The 20,161-nt window shown below is 40.2% G+C and overlaps 2 protein-coding genes across 2 annotated transcripts; both read right to left on the bottom strand.

Annotated features, from left to right (window-relative positions):
• Positions 1-468: 468 nt before the first annotated feature.
• Positions 469-11,095, bottom strand: cip2a (cellular inhibitor of PP2A). The gene is made up of 22 exons (XM_056363784.1): positions 11,027-11,095; positions 10,677-10,779; positions 9,688-9,835; positions 9,388-9,500; positions 9,052-9,146; positions 8,863-8,959; positions 7,843-7,965; positions 7,501-7,646; positions 7,291-7,366; positions 6,453-6,692; positions 5,213-5,375; positions 4,982-5,129; positions 4,489-4,588; positions 4,251-4,369; positions 3,549-3,729; positions 3,070-3,144; positions 2,551-2,661; positions 2,188-2,384; positions 1,542-1,655; positions 1,344-1,426; positions 1,063-1,202; positions 469-854 (listed from the first exon to the last, which is right to left on the bottom strand). The coding sequence occupies exons 2-22, from the start codon at positions 10,776-10,778 to the stop codon at positions 708-710; spliced, it is 2,718 nt and encodes a 905-aa protein (XP_056219759.1). The 5' UTR covers position 10,779; positions 11,027-11,095; the 3' UTR covers positions 469-707.
• A 2,266-nt stretch (positions 11,096-13,361) lies between these two features.
• On the bottom strand, positions 13,362-18,442 carry si:ch73-264p11.1 (uncharacterized protein LOC100000923 homolog). Its single transcript, XM_056363780.1, has 4 exons — positions 18,077-18,442; positions 17,206-17,269; positions 14,754-15,003; positions 13,362-14,630 (listed from the first exon to the last, which is right to left on the bottom strand). Exons 1-4 carry the CDS (start codon positions 18,217-18,219, stop codon positions 14,590-14,592), a joined length of 498 nt encoding a protein of 165 aa, XP_056219755.1. The 5' UTR covers positions 18,220-18,442; the 3' UTR covers positions 13,362-14,589.
• Positions 18,443-20,161: the final 1,719 nt, after the last annotated feature.

Here is a 20,161-nt window from a genome sequence, read left to right as displayed (position 1 = left end):
TCAGAGAAAATATTCACCATTTGTGGGAAGATTTGTCATAATTGCTGTGAAGCCTTGATTAATGGCTAAAAAGGTCACACTGAGCTTGACCTTTGACCTTTGACCACCAAAATGTAATCAGTTCGTCCTGGTGAATGTTAATGCCAAATTTGAAGAAGTTCCGTCAAAGGGATGGACGACCTGAAAACAATACACACCTGTCGAGGTGATTTTTAACCCTTTCACAGCAGACACACACACACACACACACACACACACACACACACACACCACACACACACACACACACACACACACACACACACACACACACACACACACACACACACACACACACACACACACACACACACGTCTGTCTGATCAAATGCATGTTTTTGGATTAAATCTGATCTATTTTGTTGCTGTTGAAATTATTAGTATAAAATGCGTTTTCAAGACACGTGTACATTTTATTGGACCGAGGAATCCAGTATGAACAGAAATCCATCATTTATTCAGCAAACAATAAAAACACAAACACAAACACGACACATACAATGATTTAAATATGACCCGACTTTAAAAAATACAGCTTCATTTTTAGTTTAGGTCATTAAGTGTGTTAACTGGTTTTAAAATTTAGATCATTGTCCATAAATCTTTGTGAGTTTAAAAAACAGAATCTGTTCTGTCCCCCCCGACTCATCTGCATCTCTGTGCGTTCCTCAGAGCGACAGGTTGACGTCGCTCTTCATCTTGCCGCTGCTGAGGCTGTGGATCATGGCGATCATCGCCGAGTGTTTGTTCAGCTCGTCCTCCTTCTGCTTCAGCTTCGTCTCCAGCTGGCTCTTCTGCAGCTCCAGGGAGGACGCCTGGAAAACAGGAAAGGTTCAAGAGTAGGGACCGATTTATTTTCTGTTTGATGAATTTTGCCGTTAGCCAGAAGCCTGAGTCCTTCTGAAGGATTATCTCAGGGCAGGAGCAACAAAGACTAAGAAGAATATTCTTCTGAATGGAGATTGAGCCACTGAAAATGACTGTTTGTGCTTCTTGTATCTCTGCTTTCACTCTCTTTGTCACCTTGATGCTGGCGTCCTTCCTGGCCTGCTCCGTCTTGTTAAGCTCCTTCCTCAAAACATCCACCGTCTCCTCCAGGTCCCTCTTCTCTTGATCCCTCTCCTTCAGCCTCTCCTCCTCGGCCCGAAGCTGCCCCCGCAGACCTGACGGGACCGAGCCAAAGCATCAACTCCAGCACCGCCACGCAGTCATTCTCAATGTGACCACCACGTGGCGCCAAAGTGTTAATTATTTACGACGGCTCGCTGCGTTTACCAGCTGACTGGTGCTGAAGTCTGACTCACCTGCGATGTCACTGTTTCTCTGCTGTAGATCTGATTGGAGGGATCTGATCTCCTCCCCTCTCTCCTCCAACACCGACGCCATCCTAAGAAAGAGAGAGAGAGAAAGTGCAAAGATAAAGATGCAAAGATAAATGCCACGACTGAAGTGTGTGTGTGTGTGTGTGTGTGTGTGTGTGTGTGTGTGTGTGTGTGTATTACTTTTCGTGTTGGAGTTGGAGCGCTTCATGGCTCTTCCTCAGTGTGTCGTTCTGTTTGGTGAGAGAGATGTGAGCCGCCTGCAGCTCCTTCAGCAGCCGCTCGCTCTCATTGAACCTGCGGCAGAACGACCCGTTACTCGTCCAAACGACGACAGTACAACCCAGTGCACCTGCCCACACCTGACACACCCTCATAGTAAGAATTCATACTGATTCTTTCTTTATAATTTTGAGTTTTAATGTGATTATAGCCTTCAAATTGTATTATTATACAAAAGGAACAGAATTACAATGCGGTTTTTTTCTTAAAGTTATTTTTTTGGACATTTTGGGCCCAAAAGAGAGAAAACCTCTAATGAAGTCGATGAGACTGGATCATGTTTGTGTTCAGTCAACCAGGTAGAGTTGTATTTATTATAAAAACTTCTATAACTGAATGTGAGTCTTTAAAGAACCTTTTTAATGGAGTTAATTAATGTGAAAATGGAAACTTAGAAATAATATTTTTGCACGAACCGGCTAAATTCTGATTCTGTTTTTGGAACCTTGTTTTTTGGGTGAAAATACATAATTTTATTGTCAAGAAAATCCTGGTTTTAACAATTCAAATGTCTGGATATGGTTAACAAAGCCTCTCTGCCTCTGACCTGTTGAGCAGGGTGTTGTAGGCTCCTTTGAGGGCCTGGTGCTCCTCCGAGTCCTGCTGCAGCCTGGCGTTGTGCTGCAGCAGCTCCTCCATGTCGGCCTTGGAGCGCTCCACCTCCAGCACCTGGTTGCTCAGCTCGCCCTGCAGATCCTCGCGCCGGCGCTCGGCGTCCTTCAGCAAACAGCCGAGCTTACGAGCCTGAAAAAAACACAGAGCAGAAAATAAGTCTCAGCAACCGGAGACTGTACCTGTCCTGTGGTTTTCATGTCACATTCACATCAGTCCTAAACTAGTGCCGGAAAAGGATAGTATTAGTCATATTCATGCAGCTACTGTGTGAATTGTTCAGGTGTGTGAATGTCACCTCAGCTTCAGCTTGAGCTCGTTGGAAGCGATACTGAGCGATGAGACGGTCGGCCTGAGAGAGAGCCAGAGCCTTCGCCTCCAACAAGTCCTGCAGACGACTCTCCTTAGACTGACGAGGCGACAAAGAAATGTGACTGAGCCCACCGTCATTCAATGAGGACAATGTTAAACTTAATGATCCACAGCCAATACCGTCACAGCTCTAACATCAATACAGTTTCCATAATTACGGCTGTAACCCATTTATCTCCATTTGTTCCCCTGCACCTGCAGCTAGTTCAAAATGACGAGAAACAGTCGTACAATCTCACGTAATTTCAAACCTTTGTGACACTGTCAAAAAGGTGACGATCCAAACAAGTTACAATCATATTTGAGGTCTTAGTTTTGTGCATATGGAGTTCTTTTTAGATTTAATTAATTCTTTTAATTATATTTCTAATGTTTTATTCCGACATGTACACGTGTGATAATAATTCCTCTGTAAATTCTCATGTCAGCAGACAAACGTACTCACCGCAAATGCAGAGAGCTTCTGTTCATAAACGTCGATGATCTCAGACACGTGTGAGTCCTTCACTTGCTCCTGCAGCTACGAACAAGAGGACGTCCGTGAGAAAAAAAAACATTTCACACCCACAAATACTGTTAACAGCTGGAGGGAGTTAATTTTAACACATGCACCACAGTGTCTGATATAATGAAGACTCTGAATTGTGATCCCCTTGTCACCGGTTGCAGGTGTTGGGCGGTCCAATCAAAGAGCGACTGTGTTATCTGAACACTCTTTGACGTCCTGAAGAGATGGGGCTTTTTCCAGCCTCATGTAATATTCAGATCACAGTGAACCTACATGAACCCAACTGAGGGTCAAAACTAAAACATACTCCTCTCAGATTCAATCAACTGAAAAGTCTCAGTATATGATGCAATTCTTACACTAAACAATATACAGGAGCTTCCCAGTATCAATTTAAAAACACGTGCATGTTGTACCTCCAAACCATTCTGGATCTTCTCAACCAGATTGCTGACACTCCTGCTGCAGCCACTGGAAGAGTCCAGGACGCTGGCGTTTGTCCTGGGAGGTGGGACTTCCTGCACTGCAACACGTTTGACGGACAGCTCGGCCTCCCTCTGGCGATAGGCGTTGTTGGCCGCGATACTTTCCCCCAGACTTCAAAATTTGACAGATGGGATCAAAAACAGCAACGTTTTTCCATATTATCTAAACAACTTACATGTAAGTGGGTCATTTTTACTTTCAAATAAACTTCCACACTCTGTTCTCCTCATGTCACTGTGTTCACTGATCAAGCACGCAGCTGTTAATGCTAACGCTAGCTAGTTAGCAATAGCAAAACTTACAAATAGGTCCTATAAAGGATTTTTAGAGACATGAAGAGGTGACAAGACAACAAGAAGAAAATTTGAAATAGATAAATAAATAAATAATTAAACACAAATATTTTTGTGACCACTAAAAGTTTCTGCTGGTGTGTCACAAACTGCAGGGTGAGAACCACTTACCCACGGTGTCTTATGGGAGACTGAAAGTCTGACGCTACATGTATTTAATGAACCTGACTCGACATGTTTGCTGTTACTATGAGATTAGATTAATTAAGAGGAACTGGGAATAAATATAAACTGTGTGGTAGAAAGTAGAAGTAAATGCATTTTGTGGCTGTAACTCACACCAATGAGGGGAAGTCTGGGAGGGGCGTGGCTTCAAACAACAGAGAGAGGCCGGTCTGCACGCGCTCTCTGTGGTGGGACGTCAGGGCCAGAGAGAGGGGAGTAACTATCCTCTGATCCTGGATGATAGAGCCAGAGAGAGAAGTAGGTCACAGAGAAAACCACAGAACAGGAAAGAACGCTAGAGACGAAGCACGGGAGGTGAAAGGTGTGTGTGTGTGTGTGTGTGTGTGTTTACCTGTAACATCCTGTAGAAGCTGGTCTCCATGTCTTTCACCTGCTGTCTCAGTTTGCTCATTAACTCCAGAGTCTTGAGCAGAGCTTCTGCACACACCTGACTGAACACACACACACACACACACACACACACACACACACACACACACACACACACACACACACACACACACACAACTTTAAGCATTTAAAAGTATTCAGATCAAAACTAAAGTAAAAATATCAAAACATTTATATAACTTCAGGTAAACATGCAGATTATCATTACTGATGCATCAACATGTCAGCAGTTCTGTAATAAAGGAGCGACGTGTGACAGAGCGACGTGTTGCTGTGACTGTGTTTCTATCAGTTTCGTGGTCACACGTGTGTAAACGTACATCACACCTCTTTGTGAGACCGAGCTACGGAAACGGAAGAAACTCACGTGCAATCAGCACCCAAGTACATATGTACAATTTTAAATAATGATCATAACTCAAGCTGTCCCTCACCTGAGATTGTTGTCGGAGCCGGGAGGGAGACAGGTGAGGGGGCTGTTGTTATGGCAACAGGAGAGGAGGGATTGAACCTGTGAGAGGCAGAGTTGAGCGCTCACCTGACGGGACACTAAGGATCTGGTGGAGTCCTCAGCGCACAGGAGTGGAGGAGTTAAGGCTTCAAAACAAACCAGAAAGACAGAAACATACACAAAAAGCAGAGCGGCACAGTCAGGGGAAGGATATTAAGCAGCAAGCTGGTAACGTGTGTGATGCGGTGGCAGTGTTTTCTCAGCTGAGCGTCTCCCTTTGCAGGATCAAGGCCCTTCAGGAGCCCCAACAGGACTGGAAGCAACATTTCTACAAAGCTCACCACACTATCAGGGACGCTCTCTGCTCCCAGAGCCTCCTGAACAGATCAGGACGAGGAGGGCAGGAGGGAAAGAAACAGAATGAGGAGAATCTTTCTGTTAGAGATACAGACACAGCGTCTTCCTGGATCTATGAGACCTATAGTCACGTTGAGGAGTGGTAAAAGCTCAGCTCTAAACACGTCACATCAGAGGGTGATGCAAGAACTTAAACCAAAGTGAAACCAAAATAACATATTAGATTAGATTAACTTTATTAATCCCACAACTGGGAAATTAATTTACCACAGCAGAAAAATAAACATAAAGAATAAACTATAGAATAAACATCTATGGAAATATACAACAAAAATATACCAAATATACACTAATAAATACAATATACACAATACACACGATATGTACATGAAAAAGTTTGCACATGGTCAGGAAGAGCAGGAGTTGTGGAGTCTGACAGCTGCTGGAATGAAGGACGTTGTGATCTGAGCGTCCCAGCGGGGGGAGGGGGGATGAGGTGTATGCATTCCTGATATTAGCATACAACATATATAACAAATATGCATCATTGTGTAAGAGCAGAAGTGCAGCTGATATAAATTTCCACATATTGACCTAAAATTTAAATGTAATTTGGCCTGATTATCAAACCTCAATACTGATTGAGCACCAGATGAAATGTGTCTGTAGCAGAGAGTTAAAACACGTTCACAGCCTAAAATGTCTGGTTTGATTCGTCTGTTTTATTATTCTTTGATATTTACTGATTAAAATCAAATTCAAAGAAGCTTGTTTCAGTCAATTTTGATCATTTTAGAAATTTGTCTTCTTTTGTTAAATGAAAAAAGGTTTTGTTGAAAAACACGTATGTTCTTCAAAGTAAGGTTTGGTTTCAGTGCACAGACAAAAAAGCTGGAAAAATGAAAACCATATCCAGCTTTTACATGTATTCACTTTATATTTAACAGGTGGTCACACAGAAAAATCAGGTGGTCCTAAATGTATTTTATATAGAGCTGCTGAGGTAACTTAATATAAGTACAAGTTTGTATTTAAATAGAACAAGGAAAGTATTTGATCATATTTTGGGTTCATGCATGTGTTTTAATATGTCGTACCTCCAGCAGCTCATTCAACAGGTGCAGGGCCTGGAGAGAGCAAGTTTCAGCGCCCTCCACAGGTGAGCTCAGCCACTGCACCAGAGCGAGCCCGGCCTCCGGTCTGCGTCCCCCGTCCGGTCCGCACACCTGCCTTCGACCTGCTGCTCTGAGTTTGGCCCCCGCCGGTTTGAAAACCACCTCACACAGGAGCGAGCGCAGACCTGACACACTGCACATGGCCAGGAGGAGCTCCAACACCTGCAGACAACACACACAAATCAGGATTAAAGCCTCACTATATTCTGACATTTTATAGATCAAACACTAAATAGTTCAATAAAGGAAATATCTGACGGGTTAACAGATCCGCTCATTTAAACCACTGACCTGCTATACACACAATTCTGTCTTTAACCTGCGCTACAGCTCATTTTACATCACATTTTAATTATCTACTTTGAAGACCATCTTCTGGCCATTCACACTACATGGTGTGTGGAGTTACTTCATTGTTTTTATATCGGCTACATCGGCATGTACAGATGTTAAAAATCTCTTCCTCAAAGGATCCTAGAGAGTTATAGCTTTAAGGAGCTGAGTAAAATAACGTGTCAAATCTGATATCAGCTGGGGACATCTGTTGTATGTCACCTCCTCATTTCCTGTCATTGCTCCACTGTCTGCCAAATAAAACATCCAGTCTTGCATATGAAAAAATAAGATAAAAAAAAAAGATGTGACAATTTTAACCATCAGAGTTGCAGTACCTGTTTTTACAGTGGAAATGTTAAATAAAGACATACAGAATAATGTATTACATGTTTGGTGTATAATTGTCTGGTCTCTGTCGTCTCACCTTGGCTGCAGAATCCGGGTCTTTTGATTGCAGCAGTCCTAAAACCTGAGACACGCATGCTGAGAAGTGCTGGTACCTAGAAATGGAAATATGGCTTTCAACAATGCAATTCACAGTCCACAGAGCACTGAAGCAACCACTGCGGTTAAACGCCCTACTTTAGAAACATCTATATGTGTATACATGTGTATGACATCTATATGTGTATACCTAGTGAGGAGGTCTGCTATTTTGGGGTTCTTCAACAGTTCAACCAAAAGGTCAACTGAGTATTTTCTTGTCAGAGTGCCATCACCGTTCACAATGATGTTGAACACGAGCTGGAACGTCTGGTGGATGTTCTTTGCGTCAAAGAGCTGATGGGAACAAACCCAGATACAGAGAAGATGAATGAGGCTGCAGTTAGATTCTTCCAGTGGTAAATAAAAACTGAAGTAAAAAGAGGAACAAACACAAAAAAGGAACAAACAACTGCTGTTGAGATAAAAATAAAAACAAAAAAACAACTTTGTCATTCTTTGAAAACCCAACACACAGTAAAAAGAAACCCACCTTCTCTCCAACCTTCTCGTTCAGAGTGAGGCTGGACAGTATGGATAAGGTGAAGACCACCACAGTCAGACTGTTGTGAGCCAGGAAGTTGATCAGTGTTCGATAAAACGGCTTCACACTGTCCTAAAAAAAAAAAAAAACAAACCACACGAACCAAAGTGTGATGTCTAAAAGTCCCCACAAGATACTTTCAGTTGTGTTTTAATGAGTCTAATGCAATTAATCTTGTCTGCCTCTTCCAGATGCTTTACTGCCAATTCAATAGAGCTGACAGTAATTTGCTTGGGTGGGTTCACAACAAAAACAACCCAAACCCTCGGGACATCGTATACAGTAAGTGCAGTGAGACACAAAACAAGTGATACAAAAACAAAATCACCACAGTCAATAATCAAACATATTGTAAGGGCATTTAACTTTAAATAATAAAACTGACCAGACATTTAAACACATTTAAACATCAACAACTATTTTTAATGGTATTTGGCACAACAAAGAAGTTTTTTTTTTTTTTATTTTATATATATATATATATATATATATATATATATATATATATATATATAAAATCAAAAAACAAAACCCCTTCATGTAATCATAATGTGCAAAAAAGTGGAATTCTATATTTCAGCATCTGTCAAACACTTCCTGCTTCCTGCACACGATTTTAAATACTATTTTATTTGCATATTTATATTTCTTTAGCTTCAGCACAACACTTTTTCACATTCTCACTTATTTTCTTGATTTGTCCATAAATTGTCAAAGAATAGTGAAAATGTTCATCTCTGTTTTCGAGAGTGAAGTGTGACGTCTTCAGATGTCTTGTATTGCCTAACCAAAGATATTCTATTCACTGTCACATGACTTCAACAAATGCAGCAAATTCCTACAACTGAGAAGCTGGAGGAAGGAAATGCAAACCTGTTAAAATGAAAAGCAACTGAAAGTAAAAATGTTCATTTCCGTCCTCACACACACAGACTGACCCCTTGAGTCATTTATTCAGCTGAGACTCACCAGAGACTTGATGTGGCTCTGCACCGAGTGGTTGTCACGACACAGGTTGGCCATGAGGCCGAGGCAGGGCATGATGATGTCGTCATTGTGAGACTGGCTGCAGCGAAAGAGCATAATATGATTAGCTGGATCCAAACAACCCTTCACTCTCATGACATCATACTGTGAGATGTGAGCTGCGAGTTTTACATGTTGGTCATGAGGAAAGCGATGAGCTCGTGGATGTAGTTTGTCGACTGGAAGATGCGAGTGTTGTACGTCAGTTTCTGCAGCACCTGTAAACACTGAAACACAAACACACCTTTACATCATATGGTCCATTACAAAGTTTAACATAACAACAATTACTCATTTTAGCTTGATTCATTACAAGGTCATCAAACAATACATGGCACCATCAGGATTTTTTGAGACAACCTCATCCGTTACTTAATGCATCTTTCAAAATGTGCACTGAGAATATCCTGTACAGAGAAGACACTGCCGGACAAGGCAACACCAAACTGTCTGCAGGGATGGACATACCTGCAGTAGCAGTGGATCTCTTGGTGTGGCACTATGGCAGTGGATGACAGAGGCCAGGGTGCTGGTGAGGTTGTAGCTGCTGTGAAGTATCTCCCGACTGTCATCATCACAGGCTGAGGGAGTGTGTGCAAGATGGGAAAAAGATAAGGACTATGTTTTCAGTTTTCTGCATCTGATTCCTAAAGAAAGAAGATCCTGTTCCCATGTGACACCAACATGAAAAACTGCTACAGCCTTAAGGTTATGGCATGTGTGTGATGGGGGAAAGGGATATGATGTATGTACACAGGTGCACACTACCTAGTTTTGCCAGCAGGGAGATGATGGAGCTTGTCAAGGTCGGGCTGGTGTTTGGGTTTCCAACCAGCTCCACCAGTCCACTCACACACTCACTAGGTAACACCTGGCCTGAAGACAGCAGCTGGTCACAATTTAGGCCCGAAACCTCCTGCAAACAAACAAACAAACAAACAAACAAACACACACACAGAGTATGTTTACTGCAGACTGTAGGCTACGTTGATGTAAATGTACCAACCAACTCTCAGAAAAGCTTAAATATCTGTACCAGTATTTTGGCTTGTAATCACAAGGCTAAGACAGTTTTTCATTTTGGTCCAAACACATTCACACTTTGTTCTCATTGTAACATAATTTATTCTATTCTATGAGGCAATCCAATAATTCTTTTTTTTCTTTTAGTAATGAAATGACTAGAAATAGATCACCTCTCAGTTTAATGCAATACAGGTACTGTCCAACAGCACCACATATCACTACCTACAAAATGACCAACAGTTTCAACAAAAACTGAGCATGTATTACAGGACTGTTTTATTAGACTGCATTTAATTTGCTTGATGTGTTGTTACAGCGGTAACTGGCAAAACAGCCTATATAATCACACTCCTTGTTTCTTCTGGACAAGAAATATGTATATTGTTATATGTTATATATTGTAAATTCTACAAATGAGTATTTCATTTGTATATATTTGGGTAAACTCTGGGTATACAAAACATCCAGCCTTTAAAAACAGTCTTTATGGCAACTTAACTACTGTATGCACATTGTTTAACTAATCATAACATAACCCCTGATTTACTACCTGCCTCCTCGAGATATTCTGCCCCATCACTGTGTATCTACTGACTCTGAAACCACGCCTGTGGCCTTGGTAGGCTGTCTTAAAGGATTATAAATCAGACCAGTGATTTCAGTGTGATTTCCATGTTTTTGTGGATGAAACATTGAACATTTGAACCTTGGAGGCAGAAAGCAGCGCTCACCTCCACTTGTTTCTGTAGCTGCGCTGCGTTTTGTACCGTCCTGCTGTCTCTGTACTGCTGGATAGCCAACAACAGAGACTTCAAACACGTAGTCAGGTCCATCCTGTGGAACAAAACTGTTCTTTATGAGAAGTTTTAAATCGTTAGATAACGCATTAGCTCGCAAAGACAACAACGTCCACCTTGAACCTCTAACTTAGGGACTTTGCTAACACTAGCTAGCAAGCCTTTCTTAGTCTTTCATGACAACAGCAAATTAAATTGCTTATTTCAAAAGTGGCTTATAACTTTTAACCGCTGCTCATGTATGTAAAAGAACCACATTTTCCTGCTTTTTCGTCACAGACTACCTTTGGTGGCTTTTTCTTTCTTCATAAGCAACAACCGGCAACACAACGGCAACACAACGGCAGCCTCCTCCCGCTTCGAGCTTCGAATGAGGAAGGAACGGACCATGTTCGAGAAAAGGGAGAGACGACAGGTTCATTCTTTATCAATAAAGCTAATATTGATAGGTGTATGATATAAATGAATGCGTTATACTACTAAACTACTTATACCTTATGTTAAGACATAATGTGGAAGCTTTAACTTTGTATCTTTCATTAATTAAACGAATTTATGCAATGTATAACCCCCCTCCATTACCTGTGTTGGAAGAGGCCATGACACGTGCCACCAGACACGTAACCAAAGGGGCGGAGCAAGAAACAGCCTTACTTTACTGTAAAAAATAAAATAAAATAAATGCAAGAAAACAAAATAAATACAACTAAATAAATGAAATAAAATAAAAAAGATAATATAAAATACATAAAATAAATAATTAAATAAATGTAACAATAAAATGACTTAAACTAAATAAAATAGAACAAAATAAAAGGAACAAAATAAAATAAAATAGAACAAATAAAACTAAATAAATTAAACCTTTTTTAAAAACATGTTTTTAATCAACACTTTGGTTCAAATACATTCTAATGCAATCCAATACAAGTGCCCTGTCTTAAAAAAGTTTATCATATATATATATATATATATATATATATATATATACACAAATACATTTTAATGCAATCCAAAACAAGCGCCCTGTCTTAAAAAAGTTTATGTTCCTGAGGCCAGCCCTTATAAATCTGTCATTGTAATCACATATTATATTTGTTTTCAGATTTCCTGCCAACTTTACTTGAGGGTGGGTGATAGCACGTTTGTGCATGTGTGTACGAGTGGATGCATATGATCATAGTTGCTTCTGTATTTATGTGTGGAAACTGTGGTTAGACCATGCGTCCTGTCTTTAAACACACCACTGACTTTTTCCACTTTTTTCACGCATGTCTTTGTTGTTTCCCCTGTGCACTTGTTTGGTCACATAAATTAAAGAGGCAGAGATGTGCATTAACTTGAAATGTGCAATAATAATTCAATCTTCCCTCAAAAAAATTAATGTGCAAAAAAATATGATAACAGTACCGAAGTAACGAAAGCAATGCTTAATAAAAGGTCAGTTAAAGAAATGTGAAGTGGCTCGGATCAGCTTGTACTGGTGGGGTGTGAAAACAGAGACAGGATGTGTGATGATGTTTAGTCCGCACAGACCATAAAACAGAGAAGTAACAAACAGGTCTACGGGTCTGTGTAGCTGCAAGATTCATATATCGGTCCATATCCGCGTGAAAGGCGAGGACATGATGGACAATCTCAGAGTTTTAGGTCTCTTGTGTCTGCAACAGTGACTTGTATGTCACAGTGAACCTCACAGGATTATAATCATAAGGAGTGAGTGAGTTGCCCGATCAAAAACAAAATGTTCCATTAATGTCAAATATTAGATGTCTGCAGCAAATAAAAACAAATGTAAAAATATATAATCAAAATAAAAGCAAAAATAATGTGACGTCTGTTGCAATACAACCTGTAAACGATGTTGAAGAGAAAGCAACACCAGGCCGAGGGCACAGCGGCCTGACCACACAAGACAAAGCCGCAAGCTTATAAGCTATAACAATATAAATGCAATACGTTTAGATATGATCATGATTCTTTGGTTTCAAACAAAACAATCAACTTATCCGACTTCTTCTGTCAACTTTACAGAACTTGTTAAATGCAAATGTGTTCACGCCAACATTTTGTTTTCTGTGTGGAGCCTCACTTCACCGCTTTGACAAACCAGGTGACAAGAAATGATCAACAAGGCAGAACTGACCAATTACAGTCTCACATACAGCAGAAAGAATTTTGGCAATTGCAGAATAAAAACAGATCTTATTTTAGTCCCTCATTAATCAGGATGAAAGTTAAAATCAATTATTAACGTCCTTGTCAAAAAGGAAAATTTTAATATTAAATATTTATCAAATCCATCAAGTCCTGTGATTCTAATGCTACATGTTTAAATTGCATATGAAAACTAATAGTTACATAATACTGAATATTGTCTTTATGCTCTTTGAAAAAAGCATCACAGTATGTTTATGTTTTACAATATCATGTTTCTTGTTTTCATGAAATTTGCATAATATATATGAATAAATAGCCCATTGAAAATCTCATATGTACATGTACATGCTCTTTAACAGAACAAAGGTCAAACCCACTGAAATATTTCTTCATAACATTAAATATTCCCAAATGAAGAGCCAATAATCAAAGTTAAAGTCTGGGAAAAACATGCAAAGGTATTATTCATTAAAAGTTTAATGGCACTTTAATGACAAGAGCAAAACCAACACTGACTGTACCTGATTAACGCAGTAGTGTGAGAGTATTTATTCTTCTGAGCCGCACAGCTCCAATGTTTCCAAAAACTTTTACTAATACTATTATTAAACTTTCATCACCAGAAACACACACTGAAATTGATTTAGACTCAGTCCCACGCACACACCTGCTGCCCCAAAATACTCTATACAGCACCACATATGGATCAGTGCACCGCAGAAAATAGTCCCCGACACAATAAGGACCAAACAACCAGGGCAGAGAAGTCAAAACATTTGAGACACATTATGGTTTTGCTCTTCTCATGTTACTTGGGCGACCAGACTGATACTTTCATTTTATGTGTCCTGCTTCAGGAAGCTCAGGTTGAGCGCTTTTACAACATTTAAACATACGTGACTATTCTTTGAGTTTCCTGTTTCTTCATTAATTCCACATTTGCAGACCAAGAAATGGTGTTTCAGCTCAGCTACAAGCAGGGAGGGGTTAAACTGTTTAGTCTCTCAGTTTATGGAGCTGAATTTGTGCCTTTCACGACTGTTAATGATGCGAAGCAACATGTAAATGAGCCCACGGCTGAGGAATAATGAAACTGTCCTTCAGCTGGATGACTGGATCACACATTTTGAGATATTTGGGTAAATTTTGCTGCATCAACACCTTCCCTTTTATAGGTCAAGACTTTCCATATGCCTGTAACTAACTAGCATGTGTCAAATGCAAATGATCAGATGGAACAAGTCCTACAATATAACTGTAAACTGTAAAAGACTGAGGAATACTAGAACAAGACTAAGGCTCATGGAGGACGTGAATGTGTGTCCCAGATGTACGAAACTTGCTGAGGACACTAGAGGGAAAGTCAGAGGATCATGAAAGTCAGGAGGATTCATCCTCTGGTGAACACGAGTATCTGAAGCAAATTTCATGGCAATCCATAAATAGTTGTTGAGATATTTCAGTCTGGAGCAAAGTGGTGGAATGACCACTGATCCGCTGGATAAAAACAGCAACAAAAAAAAAATGAAAATACAAGATGAAGATCTTTGTTGTTAAGGACGTGTCCAACGTCCACGTTCCTTATTCATCATTCTGAACTTGATCCGTCGTCCTTTTTAAGTCCCATTGTTCAGACTTTTTCCCCAAAACATCTTTGGCACTTTCTTCATGTGCTTGATGCTTCGTGTTAATCAGGGAGGACCTCGACGTATTCAGAGTTAGGAGCGTCTAGAAGAAGAAGAAGAAGGAGAAGAAGAAGAAGAAGAAGAAGAAGAAGAAGAGGAGGTCAAATACACCATGAGTCAAAAAAGATGCTGTGAGAAAGATCAGTAAAAAAAACATATGACATACTCTCATAATCAGGTTCTTCGAATGGATCTTCCTCCTCTTCCTCAGGTGGGTTTCCAGGTGGATTTCTAGGTGGATTTCTAGGTGAGTTTCCAGGTGAGTTTCCAGGTGGGTTTGGGGGTTTAATCAACAAGGCCGTCTTCCTTTTGACGGAGTGGCGCAGGTGCATGGCCAGGCCCTGGTTCTTTCTCTTATAGTGACGAATCAGATCTTCCAAGTTCTTAAAGAACGTCTCCTCCACACCCCCCGCCGCCTGAGGGCAAAACAAAACACTGGGTGAAGAACGAGTCCGTGCGAATGTGAACACACTGCAGCTCTGTGTTGAGTCTCAGCTCCACACTGTGGTGTGTTGGTCTATATGTGCGTATAACCAAACCGGCCCCTTCGCGCTACCTTCACCCCCACTGATAAATCTTCCCACCATAACTTTTACATTTACATTGCACATCTTGTTTGTGTTTATATGATTGTATACATACACAAAGCTGTGTATATTCAGTCAGTATATTCTGCCTTGCTTTATTTTAATGCCTATTTGAATGTGTTATTCTATTCTAATTTATTTATTTACTTTATTTTCAAGCAATCCTGACAATAAAGCTGAACCTGGAACCTTCAAGCTTTAGTCATATATACAGCACACAGTCAGCTGGCAGTTTATCACAGCAGCTACTCCTGATACTAATGCAGTCTAATGCAACAGTCCTGAGACAAATCCTCCTTCATGAAGTGATGAGGTGTTGATTCATGTTGTTTATTGTGTTGTTAGTTCTGACATCTATCCTGAGGAAGAAATACTGAGACAAAATAATAAGAAGATCTGTAGCTGTAATGTTGCGCAACATCAAAAACCACAACATTGGTTTTCATTGCTGAACAAACAATTCTGAGAAGTGGGCAGCAGATCTAGAGGGTAAAACTCTGCTCCATTAGACGGTGACCTCATGCTTGCAGTTGAATGGAAAATAAATTACCCCCCCCCCCCCCAAAAAAAAAGTCTCTATCAGACCGTTAGTGTGGTACAAAGTGTTGTGTGGTGTTTTCGTGCCTAAACCAACGTCAGAGAAGTTTCCTCTGCTATGGGGGTGAGCTGATAACTACCAAGTTTCCATTTTGGGGATGAAATGAAACACCCAGCATGTTTTGATAAGTGTTGTCTGTCTCAATGAGAGCGTGAGAGATGGTGTGTTTTTCACAGGCGGAAAGTTCAGAACAGAGTATATGTTGGATTATAAGGAACTTTTGTACTTATTTCATCATATTTTAGTTCCTGTGTTGAGGTGTTGGCTAACATATATGCCACTAATGTAAAGCCACTATACTGTATGTACTGCGCACACTTTTCAAAATCCTCCCCTCACTTTTATTATCTAGGTTGAAAATCCCTGAACTTTATTCTCTTACCGCCCACTTATAAAAACATTGATATGCTCATTAGAGTCGCCTCCAGTTATTACCACAGACTCACAGCTTAAAGATCAACAGAGGGTAGTAGTGGAACAATGACTAGAACATTTTTTTTACCTGGTTTTGCCTCTCATGTGACCTACAGGCGGCCCTACCTTACTGGTTACGGTTGTTGGAGCTGTATTCAGCCTGACAGGTAAATATGAAGACACCACGCAGCGCTGGAAACTATCCACTATGTTTGTGTGTATGAAAGGAAAATCAGTCTAAGTCAGGTTCAATTACATAACAACAGACTTTTTATCCCATGAAGGGAAATAAAACTGAAGGATGTAGCTGAATTCAAATCAATGTAAAGAAAAGAAAATGTGCAGAAGTTGTTTGTGATAAGTTCGGCTGATGATCAGGTTGTAGGTTCGACATCAGAGCAGATGTGCACTTCAATTCTCTCAGTCAATTTAAAAGTCTATATGAAGTTAACGATCATAATAATGTGTCTGAAAGAGAGTTTTTTGTATCAGACTCTAAAGTCACTTTTATTCTATATATGTTACCCCTCTATGCTGATGACACACAGCTTTATGTGGACCAGTAAATGCCATTTCTTATATATATATATATTTCAGATATCAGTTCTCAAATCTTTCTACAGCTGAACCAGGATAAAACAGAATTTTTTAGGGTTAAAATACGTTTTTTTCCATGTTCAGGGGAGAAGTCACGGTGAACGCCTGCACACAGTGACCAGGCTGCTGTTAAACTCTCCTATCTGTACATTCCTGACGTCGGTTGCTTGTCAGTTTTCGTATCAATTTTAAAATGTTTTATTTCTTATCTTATCATCAGCCTCTATAAAGCACTTTGAATTGTAATAACGTTCATGAAAGGTGTTGCATAAATAAAGTTTGATTGATTGAAAGGTTGTTCGGCGTATTGGTAGATCATGGAGTGTGTATTATGTTGCGTAAACTGAAGTGATAAAAAAATGAATAAATGATGAATGAATGAATTATAAATTACGTTTGTGTGTGTGTGTGTGTGTGTTTACCATGAGAGTGTACTGTCCATTGTGTGTCTGAAGCAGTCTGTAGGTATACACCACCCTCTTTTTACTGCAAAGACAAACAGGATGCATGTTGTTGATACACATCTCTACCAACCTCTCTTCAACATTTATTTTTTTACTACGAACAACTTTTAGTTGATAAAATCAAACATGATGCTGATGAGTTACAGGAACCAGCACAAACGGGAACTGCTCACGTTACCCGCTTGTGCACATCATGAGTGATGCTTCCAGCGTCACTAAGGGCTTTTCTCTCTCATCACAGTCTGATGGAAAAACTACAAAAACGAAGAGGCAGCAACTCACCACAATGGAATCACAAAGGAGCGTTCAAGTGAAGCATTTGTAAACACAGCAATACGACCCATAAATGAACGTCTATTCCATTATTTCTTTAAATTTTGACTAAAACAAATCTATTAATTAAACAGTATGTACTTGCAAACAGTGTATACTGATCTTTTTACATGCAATTTCTTTATTTTGACTATTACCTGCTCCAAAATGACAGTGACGTTAGAAACATGTTTTATGAAGTAAACTTTGTTTTACAACTTATTTCTATTTATTCAACATTGATGAACACTGGATAAAGTTTTCTGATTTACATATAAAATATTTCAATATTAACACTTGTGTTTTACGAGGAAAAGCTTTGCATCAACACAAATGACTATTAATATTATACCTATCTAAGTGCTATTAGGAATAAAGCAATGTTAGTATTATGAGCTGTGATGGCAGCTGTTAAAATTACAAAAGGCTTTAGAAGAAGACAGAAAACCAAGAGTTGAGATAAAGGGAAGTCTGGCACATCGAAGCCTCACACAGAACAAGAGAGCAGAGTACTCACTAGACACACAGACACATGGCTCCATGGATGGTCTCGCTGTCTCGGATCAGGTAAGCTCCATCCTTGTTCTTCTTTCCCAGCAGATCCTCGCACTCCTTCCTGCTCATGGCGCCGTGGTAGCACACCGGCAGAGCTGCTGCCATGGCGAGCAGACACTGCAGCGCTCAGACATCCACTACACAGACCCCCCTCCACTTTCTGCTCTCTCAGGACAGCTTCATTTTCAAGAACAGCAGCTCAGTGTTTCCCTGGTGATTTCACACAGGTGCTATAGAAATCCAGTCCAGGCGGTGAAGTGGTTGAGCTTGATTCTGTCCCTGGAGGTCTGGTGCATCTGCAGCAGAGAGAGGTCAGCACTGAACACAGGGAGGCGTTCAGCAGAATGACACTTAGAAAACAGAGGCAGCGAAGAAAACCACTGCCCCAGTTGCACAGGAAGTGTTTATGTCTGTGTGTGTGTGTGTGTGTGTGTACGTGTGTGTGTGTGTGTACGTGTGAAATGTAAGTGGTAGAAGCTCTTGGTTATTAGAAACAGCATTAATTAGCAACAGAAGTCGAAGCATTGCTATTTGAAGACACAATAAAAGTTTAATGTTCCGCATAAGAAGCAAATTCACAGGTCACGAGTTCTAGAGAGAAAATCACAGATGCAGAAAGACATCATGAATACACACAAAACTCAACTGAACATAAATGTCTCGAGTTTCTTCTTAAAATAAGATCATTTAGGTGCGAAGCTCAATGCAGAGGAAAGGTTGGTCCAGCAGAGTCTGTGTGCTCGGAGCCAATGACAAGGATCTGTGTTTGACTGGTGCAGACAGTCCTGCAGGAAACTCAGTGGAGAATAAAATTTGACCTAGAATTGACCCCTGAGACACACTGTACTTTATGCAAATGAAGAGTCACAGTTATTGATAGACACTTGGCAGGTCCCGTTGAAAAACAAGAGGAAAACCACTTTAAAACTGTGTCAGAAAGCAGCTCCACCCAGCAGCTCAGCCCGTAACACATGGCTGCCTCAGCAGCCGGCAGATTGTTGATAAGATTCACAAGACCTGTCCTGAAAAAGCTGAATTATTTTCCACTTACACACAAGTTTTTATTTTAAAAAAAAAAACCTGTTGCAATAAAATCTCGAAGAAAAAGAAAAAGAAAAAGGAAAAGAAAAAGAAAAAGAAAAAGGAAAAGGAAAAGGAAAGTGTGGCCTGATGTGGCTGCTGAACATCAGAACAGGTGGTAACTCCTGCTAATCAATAAGAATAAAATCTTCAATAATCAGCATCACCTTCAGCTGGATGGAGCTGGACTCGTCAGTGAATCAACAGTCTTCAGTAAAAATCTTAGTTTGTGTCGATTGGCAGGAATAAGTTCTGAATAATAAAGAGCTCTCGTATCTTTGGTCATGTTATTATTATACTGGAGCAATAATTATCATTTATCTAAAGCTGCTTTCTGTCTCTAGACTTAGAGCCGACCTCTGAAGGCGCCGCAGTATTTAAAGTGGATAAGCAGATCTTAATCAAGTGACGAGTAGCAGTCGTAGTCATGGATGGATTATCGAACAACTGGGCAAGATAAGATTTAAAGAAAGGGCGAACTGTGTTGTGATGAAGCAGAGTATAAAACAAAAACATAATGAACAACACAAGAGAAATATAAACACAAGAAAACTGAAAATAATGGAGAATAACAATAATACAGGAAAGTGGACCTGATTTTAAATTTTCCAGCAGACTAAGAATATTTTTTAACTCAGATCAACAAACAATCGACACATTTAATGTTACTTTCTTTGGTTAAGTTACTGGTAATGATTGATTTTTAACAACAAAGAAAGAGAAGAAGTAAAACAATGAGACAAGCTGCCACAGATTTCCATGATGTGACCCGACAGTCTTCAGTTTATTCTCTGACTCATCAGAAAACTAGGAGGTGAAACTCGTCATACCTGCTTTGTCCTGCAGGAGGAGCTGTGTGCTGAAGGACACACACACACACACACACACACACACACACACACACACACACACACACACACACACACACACACAATCTGCTCGTCAGGTGCTCCCTGTCAGTTTCACT

This window comes from Seriola aureovittata, chromosome 20 (genome assembly GCF_021018895.1).
Source record: "Seriola aureovittata isolate HTS-2021-v1 ecotype China chromosome 20, ASM2101889v1, whole genome shotgun sequence".
Taxonomy (NCBI): Eukaryota; Metazoa; Chordata; class Actinopteri; order Carangiformes; family Carangidae; genus Seriola; species Seriola aureovittata.
The sequence above is the reverse complement of the archived record's forward strand: the minus strand, read 5'-3'. Positions and strand labels throughout refer to the sequence as shown.

Excerpts from the sequence above, each read along its gene's own strand:
- cip2a (XM_056363784.1), bottom strand. The coding sequence starts at position 10,778 with ATGGACCTGACTACGTGTTTGAAGTCTCTGTTGTTGGCTATCCAGCAG. Across the intron at positions 9,147-9,387 it reads GAGATCCACTGCTACTGCAG|TGTTTACAGGTGCTGCAGAA; the intron begins GTATGTCCATCC and ends TTTGTGTTTCAG. Across the intron at positions 2,662-3,069 it reads AGAAGCTCTCTGCATTTGCG|TCTAAGGAGAGTCGTCTGCA; the intron begins GTGAGTACGTTT and ends TCGCCTCGTCAG.
- si:ch73-264p11.1 (XM_056363780.1), bottom strand. The coding sequence starts at position 18,219 with ATGGCAGCAGCTCTGCCGGTGTGCTACCACGGCGCCATGAGCAGGAAG. Across the intron at positions 17,270-18,076 it reads GCCATGTGTCTGTGTGTCTA|TAAAAAGAGGGTGGTGTATA; the intron begins GTGAGTACTCTG and ends TTGTCTTTGCAG. Across the intron at positions 14,631-14,753 it reads CGAAGAACCTGATTATGAGA|ACGCTCCTAACTCTGAATAC; the intron begins GTATGTCATATG and ends TTCTTCTTCTAG.